The sequence below is a fragment of the Nicotiana attenuata genome, chromosome 5 (genome assembly GCF_001879085.1).
Source record: "Nicotiana attenuata strain UT chromosome 5, NIATTr2, whole genome shotgun sequence".
In the NCBI taxonomy this organism is placed as follows: Eukaryota; Viridiplantae; Streptophyta; class Magnoliopsida; order Solanales; family Solanaceae; genus Nicotiana; species Nicotiana attenuata.
In genome coordinates, this window is record NC_031993.1 from 39,292,792 (window position 1) to 39,309,219 (window position 16,428).

Consider the following 16,428-nt stretch of genomic DNA (forward strand, 5'->3'; position numbering starts at 1 on the left):
AATCCGATGTGTTTTGGGTGAATTGATGTTAATTGAGGTGTTTTGATGAATGGAAAAAGTTTGAATAAGGTATTGGGTTATGTTTGTGCTTTTGGTTGAGGTCCCGGGGGCCTCGGGATGGTTATCAGAGAAGTTGGAATTTTGTTGTAGCAGTTGATATTGCTGCTTCTGGTATTTCCGCATCTGCGGATTGGGGACCGCAGATGCGGCGCCGCATGTGCGGAGTTTTGGTCGCAGAAGCGAAGGCTGGTGAGGTTGGCAAGAACCGCAGAAGCGGTTGTGGGACCGCATCTGCAAAGGCGCAGATGCGGCTGATTCATCACAGATGCGGATAGGGGCAGCTAAGTGAAGAACCGCAGAAGCGGCTCTTGGACCGCAAAAGCGGCACCGCAGATGCGGTGTGTTGACCGCAGATGCAAAAATGCCTGGGTCGGAATGCATATATTTCACCCTTCGCGATTTTGAGAGGGTTTTCACCATATTTCATCTGGGAGAAAGCTTGGGAGAGCTAATTGAAAAGGGAAGTCAAGAGGATTTCATGGAGGCAAGATTTTTGGACTCTAAACTTGTTTCTATGATGAATTTTAACATTTGTAAGCTTGAAATCCATGGAAAATCAGTAGCAAAAATGGGTAACTAGGGCTTGAGACTTAAGAGACCTTTGAGTGAGGATTTAAGGGGCCATTTGAGGTCCGATTTTGATGTTCTTGATATGTATGAACTCGTATGAGGATGAGGATTCTATTGATGTGAAAATTTCTAAGTTTTGAGAAGTGGGCCCGGGCTCGGGTTTTGGTAACTTCGGGATTTGTGCCCTTTATTGATTGTTTTTGCTTGGGCTTTGTTCCCTTGGCATATTTTGACATCCTCGTCCTGATTTTGGATAGATTCGATGCGTGTGGAGGCCAATTCGAGGGGCAAAGGTGTCGCGAGCTAGAGATTTAGCCGGTTCGAGGTGAGTAATGGTTGTAAATGATGTTCTGAGGGTTTTAAACCCCGGATTGCACATCGTAGTGCTATATTGAGGTGAGGCACACGATTAATAGCGAGCGTGGGGTCGTGCACTATTGGGGATTGTGACTTGGTCCGTCCCGATTGATGATTTTTATCGCGCATTTGATTGAAATCTATTTGCCATCATCATTATTTGGGTTGAATGCCATATTTGGGCTTCGTGCCAATTATTTGAACCCTTCGGGGGTTGTTGTTGATGTTTCCTCACTGTTTGACTTTATACTTGAACTCAGTCATGTTATTTCAACTATTTTCAAAACCCAGCCATGTTTACTCTATTTTACTACTCAAATGATATTTAAATGATGTTTTGGGCTGAGAAATACTATTTTACTATTGCCCGGGGGGCTTATGTGATTTTTGACTGAGTAAGGCCGAGGGCCTGTGTTGTGAGGATATCTTAAGGATCGGGCTGCACGCCGCAGCGGTGATACATATCTTTGGGATCAGGCTGCACGCCGCATCGGTGATACACTGATTTGATTATGAGGCCGAGGGCTTGAGATTGTACGCCACGAGGTGGCTTGATATTGATATGAGGTCGAGGACCTGTCTATGATGCCACGAGATGGCTTGATATTGCGCTTGGGCCGTAAGGGGCCCCTCCAGGAGTCCGCACACCCCCAGTGAGCGCGAGTACCCAGTGTGATGTGAGATATAGCCCGAGGAGCTGGTATTGTTCTATGTGATTGCCCGAGGGGCTGGTACTGTTCTGAGATGTTGCCCGAGGGGTGGATTTGTTGACATTGTGCCCGAGGGGCGAACCTTATGTGCTTATCTTTCGTATTTGCCTGTCATTTACTTGCTTAATTGTGTATATTGTGCCCGAGGGGCGGACTTCTATGCTTATCTGCACTAGTTATTCTGCATTCATTTGCGTAACTGTTGAAAAAGTCATTTTCAAAAGAGTTTTAAACTGAGCTAGGATGTTTTAAGGGATTTTACAGCTTCATTGCTTTCTTACTGGTTTTGTACCACTTCTATACAACATGTTGATGCACTTTTCGTGATTTTTTATCACTTAGTCTTTATTTATGATTATTACTCACTGAGTTGGAGTACTCACTTTACTCCCTGCACCATGTGTGCAGATTCGGGTATTCTACGCCCGGTAACGGGCTTTGGCTGATCGGAGGCAGAGTTATCAAAGTTTAGCAAGGTAGCTGGCGGCGTTCGCAGCACTACTTTTCTCCCTCCTTATTTTATTAGTCTGTACTTAGTACATTCCAAACGTTGTCGGTTGTATTTAGACTTAGTAGATGCTCATGACTAGTGACACCCCGGTTTGGGCTGTGTTTGGGTTGTACTTCCGTATTGTTATGATATTATCCACTGTTTAGCGTTTATTAAATCATGTTTTAGCCTGTTGTATTGTTGTTTAGCTGTTTAACTTCGAATTGGAAATGTGTCGGCTGGCCTTGTCTTCACGAGAGGCGTCATCACGACCGGGTCTGGGTTTAGGGTCGTGACAAGTTGGTATCAGAGCCTAGGTTACATAGGTCTCACGAGTCATGAGCAGGTTTAGTAGAGTCTCGCAGATCGGTACGGAGACGTCTGTATTTATCCTCGAGAGGCTGCAGAACCTTTAGGAAAAGCTTCACATTCTTGAAATTCTTATCGTGCGTCCTTTATTCAGCTTGAGAAGCAACTCTTGAAATTCCTTCCACGCGTTCGTATGCACACATGAGCGCTCAGCATCAGATGTGCATTGACGGCTTGTGATTCCCTGATCGAGGGGCGAGATGTGATCTCTGTGTGTTGATGTTGGGCCAGTCTAGAAAGACTTGAGGTCGGATTGTTATCTATAGCTTGAGCCTTGAGTGGTTGCTTGCGTGGGCACGTGTTCCTGGATCTATATGTGTTGTTGTGCCCCTATTAAGGGAAGTAATGACTGGTTAGTACGTGATGAGGGTGATGTGACTGCGAGATGTGATCATATGATTTGAAAGCGACGAGAAAGGTCTGCTGGAGGATAGATGATCTATTAGGTGTTTGATTTCCATTGTGATTGGATGTATAGCCCCGAGTTATGGGTGTGTGAAGAATCTTTTCATGTTTCCTAGTTGGGAGTGAAGTAAATTTTATATTACGGTATGAGTTCAGACTCAGGAAGACTAAGTGACTGCGTAATGGTTATGACGGTGGAAGGTATGCATAAATGTTAGCTTAAGGCGAAGCAGGTGGGTTATCTCCTGCGAGGTATTCTGGAGTTGTATGATCCTTATGTTGTCGGTTAGAAAATCTCAGTTACAAGTGAAATATATGTGTTGAAATTTAATTCGGCTCGCTTAAGAGAGTGGGTTTAATTGTTACGTGAGTAAATGCGAGAGTTGCAGAAGATATGGAGTACCAGATGGTCTGTGTTCCACGAGCTTATGAAGGATTGAGTTAATCTCACTGTGGTACTATGGCAGCAATTAAGTATATGCGTTATGGGTTATTGTGTGTGTTTTGATCTATGGCTCCGAGCCAAGTGAGGGAGTTTGCTATTGATTAGCTGATTGCATGGTTATGTGCTATGTTGGTTCCAGTTTGAGGCGTGCTGGTGAGTCAGTTATGGTTTACGGAGATTGAGCCCGAGGATGGGTCGAGTAAAGGAAAAAATTTCGACTAAGGTAAGGTTATATCATGCTTCATAGGTGTTTGAGAATCTTAGAATGTCTTGAGTTGTTGTTGGTAAGAGATGCTCGGTGCATAGAGCAGGTAGTTGCTAGGTTGTATTGGGACGAGGTTGCATTTCGTAGTTTCTGAAGTGCTAATGAGGCACAGGGTGTTCGGTTCTTTTGATCGGGCTGATTGCGGTTTGAGTAGAGTGGATGACTTGCGAGAATGGTTCTAATGTGTTCAAGATTCTACATATAACAATTGGGTATTGTAAAGTTGCATATGTGGTTAGAAACTGAGTTTTCATTGGAAGATGTCAAGACTTGTGGTATTTTCTATAAATTGTGGGATTCTATGTATCACTATCAGGAAGGTAAAGGTAACAGATTTAGATTCGTAGGAAGTCTCTTCAGAGTAAAGTATTTTGAAGGTGGTGCTTTTGGGAACATTTAAAAGAGTATTCCGCGAGTTATGAGCCTTAGGCTGTGTGGTATTATGCTTGGGTCTCGTGGGGTGAGTTTGGGTTGAGGAAAATGTGATGTTATGGCAAGAAGGAGTATCAATTGAAGGTAAATCAGAAGGGAGCTCGGATAGATGGGATGGCTTGGTAGTAGGACAGATCGGCATGGTAAGGATATGATTAGTTCTTTGGGTGTTTACGAGGTAATGAGTTCTACAGGTATTTCGCGGTGATGCTCTTAGGCTTTTAATGCTTGTGTAGCTTGGTTGAGTTAGGAGGAGTCAGTTCTGATGGTTCGGTTTTGTGCAAAAGGGGATTCGTAGAGTTCTTGATAATTTCTATCGTGGCTAGAGATGTATATTTTCTGCTGGCATGAGGAGCTTGAGATGTATAGTGATTTTCTTCTAGAATGGGATCAATGGAAATGTTCTTGGTTGGTTGAGTACATAGTTGCTTGTGGCTCGGAAGGGATATGAAATTCTCATGTTATTTTAGGATTAGATTCGCGTGTGTAAGGTTGCGATTCAGTTCTGAACGGAAGGTCATAAATTCTCAGGCAGCACGGGCGGTTTCAGATAATTGGAGAGATAATCTTCAGATGATTAAGGAGATGGTATTGATAGTTGGAGGTAATTTGATGAGGGTATATATTCCAGAAAAAGGCAATGTGATTAAGTTGATGGTACTTCGGTAGTATTGTGGCACTTTCTTGTAAGATCGACTGCTGATATTCGAGTTTGCTTGATGGCACAGAGGAATTCTAGAGTATCTCTCGTGGAATGATTGGGTAATTGAGGTGTGGTATGCATTCGGACGGCGGAGTTGGGATCAGGTGTGGTGATTCGTGTGCTATATGGAGTTGGAGACTGGGAGCTCTCATATTCAGGCTATGTTATGGTTGTGGTCGTGTGTATCGGCACTGTGTAGTAACTATTGGGGGTCTGGAGACCCGAGTGGATCTTTTGTGCTTGGTATGTTAGATTTTGGATGTGATATTGGGTTCAGACTGGTTGTCTCCATGTTGTGTTATTCTGGACTATTGTGCTAAGACGGCGCTGTTGGCTATGCCGGGAATGCCGCAGATCGGGTGGCGAGGTTCTACGGATCATGTTCTTGGTAAAGTGGTTTCATACTTCAAAGACTAGCGGACGGCTGGGAAGGATTGTCTTTTTATTTGGGATCTCGTGATGGATGTCAGTGCAGAGGCTCCTCATATTGATCCGGTTTCGGGGGTGAGGGACTTTTCGGATGTGTTTCTTGTGGCCGGGCATGTCGCCAGGCAAGGTTGTTGATTTCGGTATTGATTTGATGCTGGGCACCGTATCGTATGGCACCGGCAGAGTTAAAGGAGTTGAAGGAGCAGCTTCAGGATTTCCTTGATAAGGAGTTCGTTGGCAGGCCAATGTGGATGTGTGTTCTAATTTGAGTCGACTTGGTTGGCTCCGAGTTATATTGCTGAGGGATGTGTGATTCGATTGTTATTGAGCCTATTAGTGTCTGAGGAGATATATGAGTTACCTTCCCGTGTTGTGGGGCATTTGGATTTGTTGGTTATAGGCACATATAGTGCGGTGTTATTGGGATCTCTCAGTGGAGCTCAAGCGGGAGGAGTATTGGATATTGCTCGGCAGAATGGCATGTCGGTTATGTCCTTTTGGTGTGTGGTGTTGTGTATTGTCTTCGTCCGTGGTTATGATGATTTGTCTTTGGTTCCTAGGGAGTCAATTGCGCGTGGTTGTCAAATTCGTAGACAGAGTGACCTGAGGTGTTTCATGTAGGAGCAGTGTTTGGTATAAGATCGCGCATCGCAGCGAAGTTATGTGGGGTAGTGAGTCTTGCGGGTTAGTATTACGTGTGTTCTGTTCCTATGATGTGAGACAGGTTCTCAGCCTTGTGTTGTGGTGGTACTGGTGACCTTGTAGGGACAGCTCTTTCATTTGAGTCATTTAGTCATTTTTCATGTATTTGAGTATGTTCGGACTGTTTCTTATTGGTGCACGTAATGCGCGAGTTGTGGCTTTAGCCTATATTGAGGTGTCATGACACCAGGATGGTTGTGTTGGATTAGATGAGATCGTTGGGACCAGTAATGAATGCGAACGGATTCGATTTCAGTATGTTGGAAGGATAAGTGTCGAGGTTCAGCTCGGAAATTTGCTATGGTCTTTGCCGAAGGAGAAGCGGCTTCATGAATGGTTGATCTAAGATATGGTTAAGGCTTACTTTGTGTTTTCTTTATCACTGGCAGTATATGAAAGTGTTGGGATGAGACTTTAGTTGACAAGAGGTTTTCTACCGGTATTCAGTTGTTCTGTGCAGCTGCTGTGATTAGAAATTATCGCTATGAGTGTTTGAGTTAAGTGGTATATCATGTAATTGCACCTGAGGTTGCAGGTATGGGTTATTACGGCTTGTTCGGGCTTATTCAGAGTATAGATGTGAGATTCTGATCTTATGGATGATTTCCGAAGTAGAAATGTGGTTCTAAGGTTTGTGGGCTAGATTGGATTGTGAAATTTCAAATACAATGTGTTATCGGACCTATATGAGATAGGGTGACGTGAGATCACCCCCGGGTATGTGCATGGTAAGGTTATTCAGCAACTGGTTGGCTTTGGAACAACTCTGCGTTCGAGGACGAACGTATGTTTAAGTGGGGGAGGATGTAACGACCCGACCGGTCATTTTGAGTTTTTGCACTTTGCTCGCCACTTTTCGGGCATGAATTGCCCCGTGTAGTACATTATGACTTATGTAAATTGTTGGTTTTGGTTTTTAGGGTAATCGGAATGAATTTGGAAGAACAGTTCTCAATTTGAAGCTTGAAATTGGAAAGGTTTGACCAAGATTTGACTTGTTTCTATATGATCTTGGATCAGAAATTTTATGATTTGGTTAGCTCCGTTAGGTGATTTGGGACTTAGGAGCGTGATCGGAATGTATTTTGGAAGTCCGTGGAAGGTTTAGGCTTGAATTGGCGAAATTAAGATTTCGGCATTTTCCGGTTGATAGGTGAGATTTTGATATTGAGGTCGGAATGAAATTCCGGAAGTTGCAGTAGTTCCGTTATGTCATTTGGGATGTGTGTGCAAAATTTCAGGTCATTCGGACGTGGTTTGGTTGGATTTTTTATCAAAAGCGTATTTCGGAAGATTTTTAGAAACTTAAGCTTGAATGCGATGTGTTTTGGGTGAATTGATGTTGATTGAGGTGTTTTGATGATTGGAAAAAGTTTGATTAAGGTATTGGGTTATGTTTGTGCTTTTGGTTGAGGTCCCGGGGGCCTCGGGGTGATTTTGGATGGTTATCGGAGAAGTTGGAATTTTGTTGTAGCAGCTGATATTGCTGCTTCTAGTATTTCCGCATCTACGGATTGGGGACAGCAGATGCAGCGCCGCATGTGCGGAGTTTTGGTCGCAGAAGCGAAGGCTGGTGAGGTTGGCAGGAACCGCAGAAGCGGTTGTGGACCGCATCTGCGGAGGCGCAGATGCGGCTGATTCATCGCAGATGCGGATAGGGGCAGCTAAGTGAAGAACCACAGAAGCGGCTCTTGGACCGCAGATGCGGTGTGTTGACCGCAGATGCGAAAATGCCTGGGTCAGAATGCATATATTTCACCCTTCGCGATTTTGAGTGGGTTTTCACCATATTTCATCCGGGAGAAATCTTGGGAGAGCTAATTGAAGAGGGAAGTCAAGAGGATTTCATGGAGGTAAGATTTTTGGACCCTAAACTTGTTTCTATGATGAATTTTAACATTTGTAAGCTTGAAATCCATGGAAAATCAGTAGCAAAAATGGGTAATTAGGGCTTGAGACTTAAGAGACCTTTGAGTGAGGATTTAAGGGGCCATTTGAGGTCCGATTTTCATGTTCTTGATATGTATGAACTCGTATGAGGATGAGGATTCTATTGATGTGAAAATTTCTGAGTTTTGAAAAGTGGGCCTGGGGCTCGAGTTTTGGTAACTTCGGGATTTGTGCCCTTTATTGATTGTTTTCGCTTGGGCTTTGTTCCCTTGGCATATTTTGACGTCCTCGTCCTGATTTTGGATAGATTCGATGCGTGTGCAGGCCAATTCGAGGGGCAAAGGCGTCGCGAGCTAGAGATTTAGCCGGTTCGAGATGAGTAGTGGTTGTAAATGATGTTCTGAGGGTTTGAAACCCCGGATTGCACATCGTAGTGCTATATTTAGGTGAGGCACACGCTTAATGGCGAGCGTGGGGTCGTGCACTATTGGGTATTGTGACTTGGTCCGTCCCGATTGATGATTTTTACCGCGTATTTGATTGAAATCTATTTGCCATCATCATTATTTGGGCTGAATGCCATATTTGGGCTCCGTGCCAATTATTTGAACTCTTCGGGGGTTGTTGTTGATGTTTTCTCACTGTTTGACTTTATACTTGAACTCAGTCATGTTATTTCCACTGTTTTCAAAACTCAGCCATGTTTACTCTATTTTAATGCTCAAATGATATTTAAATGATGTTTTGGGCTGAGAAATATTGTTTTACTGTTGCCCAAGGGGCTTATGTGATTTTTGACTGAGTAAGGCCGAGGGCCTGTATTGTGAGGATATCTTTGGGATCGGGCTGCACGCCGCAGCGGTGATACACTAATTTGATTATGAGGCCGAGGGCCTGAGATTGTACGCCACGAGGTGGCTTGATATTGATATGAGGTCGAGGACCTGTCTATGATGCCACGAGATGGCTTGATATTGCGCTTGGGCCGTAAGGGGCCCCTCCAGGAGTCTGCATACCCCCAGTGAGCGCGGGTACCCAGTGTGATGTGAGATATAGCCCGAGGGGCTGATATTGTTCTATGTGATTGCCCGAGGGGCTGGTACTGTTCTGAGATGTTGCCCGAGGGGCGGATTTGTTGACATTGTGCCCGAGGGGCGAACCTTATGTGCTTATCTTTCGTGTTTGCCTGTCATTTACTTGCTTAATTGTGTACATTGTGCCCGAGCGGCCGATTTCTGTGCTTATCTGCACTAGTTGTTTTGCATTCATTTGCGTAACTGTTGAAAAAGTCATTTTCAAAAGAGTTTTAAACTAAGATGTTTTAAGGGATTTTACAACTTCATTGCTTTCTTACTGGTTTTGTACCACTTCTATACAGCATGTTGATGCACTTTTCGTGATTTCTTATCATTCAGTCTTTATTTATGATTATTACTCACTGAGTTGGAGTACTCACTTTACTCCATGCACCATGTGTGCAGATTCAGGTATTATACGCCCGGTAGCGGGCTTTGGCTGATCGGAGGCAGAGTTATCGTAGTTTAGCAAGGTAGTTGCCGGCGTTCGCAGTACTGTTTTTCTCCCTCCTTATTTTATTAGTCTGTACTTAGTACATTCCAAACGTTGTCAGTTGTATTTAGACTTAGTAGATGCTCATGACTGGTGACACCCTGGTTTGGGCTGTGTTTGGATTGTACTTCCGTATTGTTATGATATTATCCTCTGTTTAGCGTTTATTAAATCATGTTTTAGCCTGTTATATTGTTGTTTAGTTGTTTAACTTCGAATTGGGAATGTGTCGGCTGGCCTTGTCTTCACGAGAGGCGCCATCACGACCGGGTCTGGGTTTATGGTCGTGACAATGACGAAGAGGAAATTATGAAAATTTTGTATGCAAGTAAAGTCTCGGAATTGAATGAGATGGTAGAAGATCGAGATCGTGGAGAGGTGATCCCTGAATATAGTACTTGGTTTCATGATCCTTCGTCGTTTAGAGATAGGCCTGAGGGGTCGAACAGGAGGAGAAATGATCAAAGAACTATAGACAAGCTGAAAGAGGAATTGGAAAATGCCCAGATGACCATAGCCAAACAACAAGCCCAGCAGCAAGCCGAAATTGCTCAGATTCGTTTAAATATTGAGAAAGATTATCAATCTGCCTTGAGGGTCATGGATAAAGATCTAACGCAGGCTAAAAATGAGGCAGCTCGCTTACAAGAAGAACTGGTAAACACGATTGGTTTAGTCGGAAGAGTTGAGGCGAACAAAAATGCTGAAATACATAAGTTTCAAGAAGATTTGAGTATCATTGAAAAGGATGCGCACCAGCAACAACTGGAGTTTGATCAGCAAAACGAGCAGTTTGAAACAGAAAGGGCCCACTGGATACGCTCAAAGAGTCAGCTTTATGCATAATTAGAAGAAATAAAAAGGCAGAAGAGGGGTCATCAGCACACAGATTTTGAGGCAGAGCGGCGTCAGTGGATGATTGAGAGAGGTGTGTTAAACCGTCGCATTGAAGAATATGAGGGACGTGAGGCTCAGATGGGGCACGCCCTCAACACTACCGAGATGTGGTTGCAAAATTGTCACGTGAATATGGGGCGAGCTAGAGAGCAGGTACTTCCATTGGCAGAAAAAGCAGCATATGTTCATGATGATCGTCGTCGTCTAAACAATGAGGAAGTTGGTCAACATGCACGTGCCCTCGTTCCACAGTTGCCAGCAGTGTTTCAGAATTTGTACGAGACTTTGGGGGGGAGAGTGGAGGCCAAGAGATGCAAACCATTGATGATATCAGTTTAAGAAAGAAGACCATTGAAGATTAAATTTTTAGTGCAGTCCATTAGTTCTTAGTTTCATTTTTATTTGTCGCATTTTTAATTTTATATTTGGAGTCTTTTATTCTTATCAAAGTTTATTTTATTCCAGTCATGTTTATGTCTTTAGAGTCAGTAGAGTCAGTTTGTATATATTTCCTTTTCTCTCATTGTATATAAAAAAAATTGACTGAAAATGAATGAAAAATATTTTAGTTTGTTTTATTTTCTTTAAAAAATAAAAAAAATAAAAAAATCATCAGAATTGTTATTATTTCTCCTGAACTACGTACTGGTCTGATTCATGTGGCGTCATGATACGTGGGCAATCCTCATCGGATGTGATCATAGCCATAATTAATCTGGGGAAAAAAAAAGAGCAGTAAATTCAAAAGGAAATAAACCAATAAGCCGGGATGAAGCATGAAGCCTTCCAAAATCATTTTAGAAATGAAAATGGCATTAGGTGCATGGCATACAATGTGTGATTAATATCTGCAAAATGCCTAACTCTAACACGTTTGTTGTTTGTCATTCAAAAAGTGATAAAGTTAAACAGAGGTGGTTGGTTTGTGGTTTAAACTGGCGACTCATCCTTACAACACGAGATCAAAAGGAAAAAGTAGAATAGCAAACAACAGTGAGAATGTGTCAGATAATGATGATGTCCATGGACAATTGGTCGAACAAGGTTCGGGACTGGTTGAAGAAGTAAGAGTGTTGAAACAACAATTGGCAGAGATGTCCCAAGCTTGGGTGAATGGACAGGCACCGCCCTCACTACCCATAGGGCCTTCTGATAATCTTCATAATGTGCCAGTTGCAAATCAAGTGCCTATCTCCATAACAAGTAACCCATTGTACCAACCTGGTTTCAGTCTGAGCATTAACCTTTCCACTATCCCCAGTACCTCCATTCCACGTCTTCCAACCGCATCCCTCAGAAATGACCCACATACTGTACCCATTGTCCCTACTTTCACCGTTCCTCAACCGGCTCTCGCTCAAAAGATCAACAATGATCCAAAACTGAATGCTCATGATGCCCAACATTACTCTCCAGAACTGACTTTCAAGGTTCCAGATTCATACAAGCATACTCCTCAAAACGTATTCCCAATTGAGATCGAAAAGCCCGAAAAGAATATGGAACAAGAGGAAATGACCAGAAAAATGAAGAGCTTGGAACAAACCATGAGAAACATACAGGGTTTGGGAGGCCACAAGATTGTTTCTTTTAACGATCTATGTATGTTTCCCCATGTTCATTTGCCACCCGGTTTTAAGACCCCCAAGTTTGACAAGTATGATGGTCACGATGATCCTGTGGCCCACTTGAAGAGATATTGTAACCAATTGAGGGGAGCAGGACGCAAAGAAGAATTACTCATGGCTTATTTTGGGGAAAGTTTGACAGGAATTGCTTCAGAGTGGTTCATAGATCAAGACATCTCTCACTGGCACGTTTGGAACAACATGGCTCAAGATTTTGTCCAACAATTTCAATATAATATTGATATAGTGCCAGACCGCTCCTCTCTCGTCAACATAAAGAAGAAACCAACAGAAAGCTTCAGAGAATATGCAATCAAGTGGAGAGAGCAGGCTGCTAGGGTCAAACCACCAATGAAAGAGGCAGAAATGATTGACTACTTTCTCCAAGCTCAGGATCCTGATTACCTCCATTACATGTTGGCAGCCATTGGTAAACCCTTCGCTGAGGCGATTAAGATTGGTGAGATATTTGAGAATGGCATGAAGTCAGGCAAAATTGTGAGTCAGGCAGCCCTTAAGCCGACCACGCAAGCAATTCAAAACGAGTCAGGCAGTTTCGGAAATCGGAAAAAGAAGGAGGAAGGATCCATGATGGCATCTGGATTCGGGAGAGTTCAAAGAGGAATAGTTCCTTCTTATGTGCAAGTCAAACAAGGACAATCCAATTCTTCTCAACACTATTATCCGCCTCAGGGTCCCCGGTACTCAGTTCCCTCGCAACAATACACAGTGTTTAATGCTCAGGCTTATGCTAGGCCTCCCAATCACCAACAATGGCAGGCACCGATTCCACAAGGCTCCCGTCAACTCCGGCCAAATTTTCAGGCGCCATATAATCCTCGTCCCAGACAGGAATATGTGAGAGAACAGGAGTCAAAGAAAGAGTTCACTCCAATTGGAGAATCGTATACAAGCCTATTTCGAAAGTTGATGCAGTTGAAGTTGATTGAACCTATCATGCCGCGTTATGTGAATCCAAATTCAAAAGGTTTTGACTCAAATGCAAGATGTGAGTATCACTCTAACACCCAAGGTCATAGTACCGAAAATTGTTGGACATTAAAGAAAGCCATTGAAAATTTTATTGAAGCAAAGGCAATTGTGGTGACAAACAATGAAGATACTCCTAATATCACAAACAATCCGCTCCCAGCTCATGATAATACACATTTTATTGGGATGATTTGTGCTGATCGGGATTATAAGCAGTCTGGCAAGACAGAGATGGTTGTCGGAACCATAGGGCAAGAGCCAAAAGTGATTGTAAACCCGCCGCAACTGGCACCGTTAATTGTGAAAGGTGCGAGTTCTAGTTCAAACTTGGCAGGTTCTGAAAAAACGGTTCTCTATGTCCCTGGAAGCACAAAAAAGGTTGAGGTTCAATTGGGTAGGCCAAAACTTTACATCCCTGGGGGCATTCAAAAGATTGTTCTAAATAATGGTTTGAGAAATATAACAGAGCCAGTTGTGATCCGACCTTTTGCACAACTCCCAGTGTCAAACACAAAAGCTATTCCCTGGAATTATAACAAGACTGTCATGACATACAAAGGAAAAGAGATAGTGGAAGAAACAGATGAAATGGGGGGCTTGACCCTCTCTGGAAGGTGCTACTCACCAGAGGAATTGAGAAAAGCTAAGCAAGCCAAGGAAAATCACTTTCCAGTGAAAGANCAAGAGCCAAAAGTGATAGTAAGCCCGCCTTAATTGGCACCATTGATTGTGAAAGGTGTGTGTTCTAGTTCAAACTTGGCAGGTTCTGAAAAAATGATTCTCTATGTTCTTGGAAGCACAAAAAGGTTGAGGTTCAATTGGGTGGGCCAAAACTTTACATCCCTGGGGGCATTCAAAAGATTGTTCCGAATAATGGTTTGAGAAATATAACAGAGTCAGTTGTGATCCGACCTGTTGCACTATTCCCAGTGACAAACACAAAAGCTATTCCCTGGAATTATAAGAAGACTGTCATGACATATAAAGGAAAAGAGATAGTTGAAGAAGTAGATGAAATGGGGGGCTTGACACGCTCTGGAAGGTAAGAACCCGTTGCAGAAAAAGAAGCGGAGGAATTCCTTAAGAAGATGAAAATGCAAGACTACTCAATCATTGACCAACTAAGGAAAACCCCTGCTCAGATATCTTTGTTATCTCTGCTTTTGCACTCGGTAGAGCATCGTCGTGTGTTGATCAAAACTTTGAACGAGGCATATGTCTCAGAAAAGACAACGGTGAATCAGCTAGAAAAAATGGCTGAAAGATTCTTTGAGGGGAATGAAATTTCTTTCAGCGATGGTGATTTGCCTGAGGAAGGATCTGGGCACAATAAAGCTTTGCATCTTATGGTCAAATGTGAAGGGCATTACGTAAAAGGAGTCATGATTGACGGAGGCTCAAGTGTAGATGTATGTCCTCTTTCTATTCTACAACAATTAAACATTGACACTAACAGAATTCGAACTAGTAGTGTCAGCATCAGAGCTTTTGATGGTTCAAGAAGAGATACTATTGGGGAAATCGAACTCACCATGTCAATTGGCCCGGTTGATTTTAACGTTGTCTTTCAAGTGTTGGATATGAAAACTTCCTATAATTTTCTTCTGGGAAGGCCCTGGATCCATATGGCCAGAGCTATACCATCCACCCTACATCAAATGGTCAAATTCGAGTATGACAGGCAAGAAATTATTGTTCATGGGGAGGACGACTCATCCGTCTACAATGACCCGTCCATTCCATGTATCGAGGCCAAGGAAGGATGTGAATCCCTCATATATCAAACATTTGAGGTGATTGAGGTAGACCAAGTGGAAGAAGGAAAACCAATTCTGCATCCCCATCTTTCAGCCACATCTATGATGGTAGCTTCACTGATGTTGAGGAACGGCTATGAACCAGGAAAGGATTAGGATCGTTTCTGCAAGGAATTGTGAACCCCATTGCTCCCTTTGCAAAGAAAGATACCTTTGGCTTGGGTTTTAAACCAACATCAGTTGACATAAATAGAGCCAAGGCCCGCAAAAAGAATGGTTGGAAATTGTCAAAACCAATCCCTCACATTGCCTACTCTTTTGTCCAGCAACAATTTGAAGAAGTCCAAAATCTTTCTACTCAGGATGACATTGATGAAGTTTGCCAGGGTCTCAAGGAGATGTTCTATGGGATCAATATGGTTCAAGTTGGTGAGGGCCCTAGCCGTGCCAGTGTTCAGCTGATTGGTCCAGATACCTCGCTCAACAACTGGGAAGCAACTCCTCTTCCCATCAGGAAGGAGTCTTGGTAGTCTGTTTTGTTGCTTTTTCTGTATTTGGATTATTTTCAGGGTTGTAATCCAGATGTTTTAGTTTAATTGCTTTGCTTTGATGTTAACCCTTCTATCCGTTCCAATTCAATGAAATGAAGTTCCAGTTTCATAGTAGAATTCTGTCTTTTCCTTTCCCTAATTTTTGTTAATTTCTCATCATTTTCAGTTTCGTTAATGCTGGCTTTAAAAACATGACATGCACGCGGAATTCATGCCTAGATCTTAAAAAGTTGTCTAATCTCGAAATAATGAATCAAGAAGTTGAGTATGATGAAGACGAGGCCTTTAAGGATATAAAAAGAGAATTGGATAAATTTGAGAATAAGCCTAAGCCTAACTTAAATGAAACTGAGGCAATTAACCTAGGAAGTCCTGAAGAAATTAGAGAAACAAAAATAAGCATTCATACTGAACAAAAGACGAGAGATGCCATAATTCAAGTTTTGTTCGAGTATAGAGATGTATTTGCTTGGTCGTATGATGACATGCCGGGTTGGGTGCTGATTTAGTGGTCCATAAGCTTCCCACATATCCTAATTTTCCACCAATCCAGCAAAAACAAAGGAAGTTTAAGACAGACATGAGTGATAAGATTAAAGAAGAAATCACGAAGCAACTAAGTGCAAATGTGATCAGGGTCGTCCGATATACTACATGGTTAGCAAATGTTGTGCCAGTACCAAAGAAGGATGGGAAAATCGGAGTTTGTGTTGACTATAGGGATTTAAACAAAGCAAGTCCAAAAGACAACTTTCCCTTACCCAACATTCATATCCTTGTCGACAATTGTGCTAAACATGAGATCCAATCTTTTGTGGATTGTTATGCCGGGTATCACCAAATTCTGATGGATAAAGAAGATGCAGAAAAGACCGCGTTCACCACTCCATGGAGAACCTATTGTTATAGGGTCATGCCATTTGGTTTGAAGAATGCAGGAACGACTTACATGAGGGCCATGACTACCATATTCTATGACATGATGCACAAAGAGATTGAGGTGTATGTTGATGATGTGATCATTAAGTCTAGAACACAAGATGATCATGTGCAAGACTTGAAAAAGTTCTTTGAAAGGCTACGAAGGTACAATCTCAAACTCAATCCAGCCAAATGTGCATTTGGAGTTCCTTCTGGGAAGCTTTTGGGTTTTATAGTTAGTCGAAGAGGCATTGAGTTAGATCCCTCCAAGATAAAGACCATTCG

The 16,428-nt window shown here is 42.7% G+C and overlaps 1 protein-coding gene across 1 annotated transcript; it reads left to right on the forward strand.

Moving 5' to 3' along the window:
* LOC109226144 lies at positions 10,426-15,731 on the forward strand. The gene is made up of 6 exons (XM_019390943.1): positions 10,426-10,568; positions 11,255-13,613; positions 13,712-13,956; positions 14,041-14,779; positions 14,875-15,197; positions 15,389-15,731. The coding sequence occupies exons 1-6, from the start codon at positions 10,426-10,428 to the stop codon at positions 15,729-15,731; spliced, it is 4,152 nt and encodes a 1,383-aa protein (XP_019246488.1).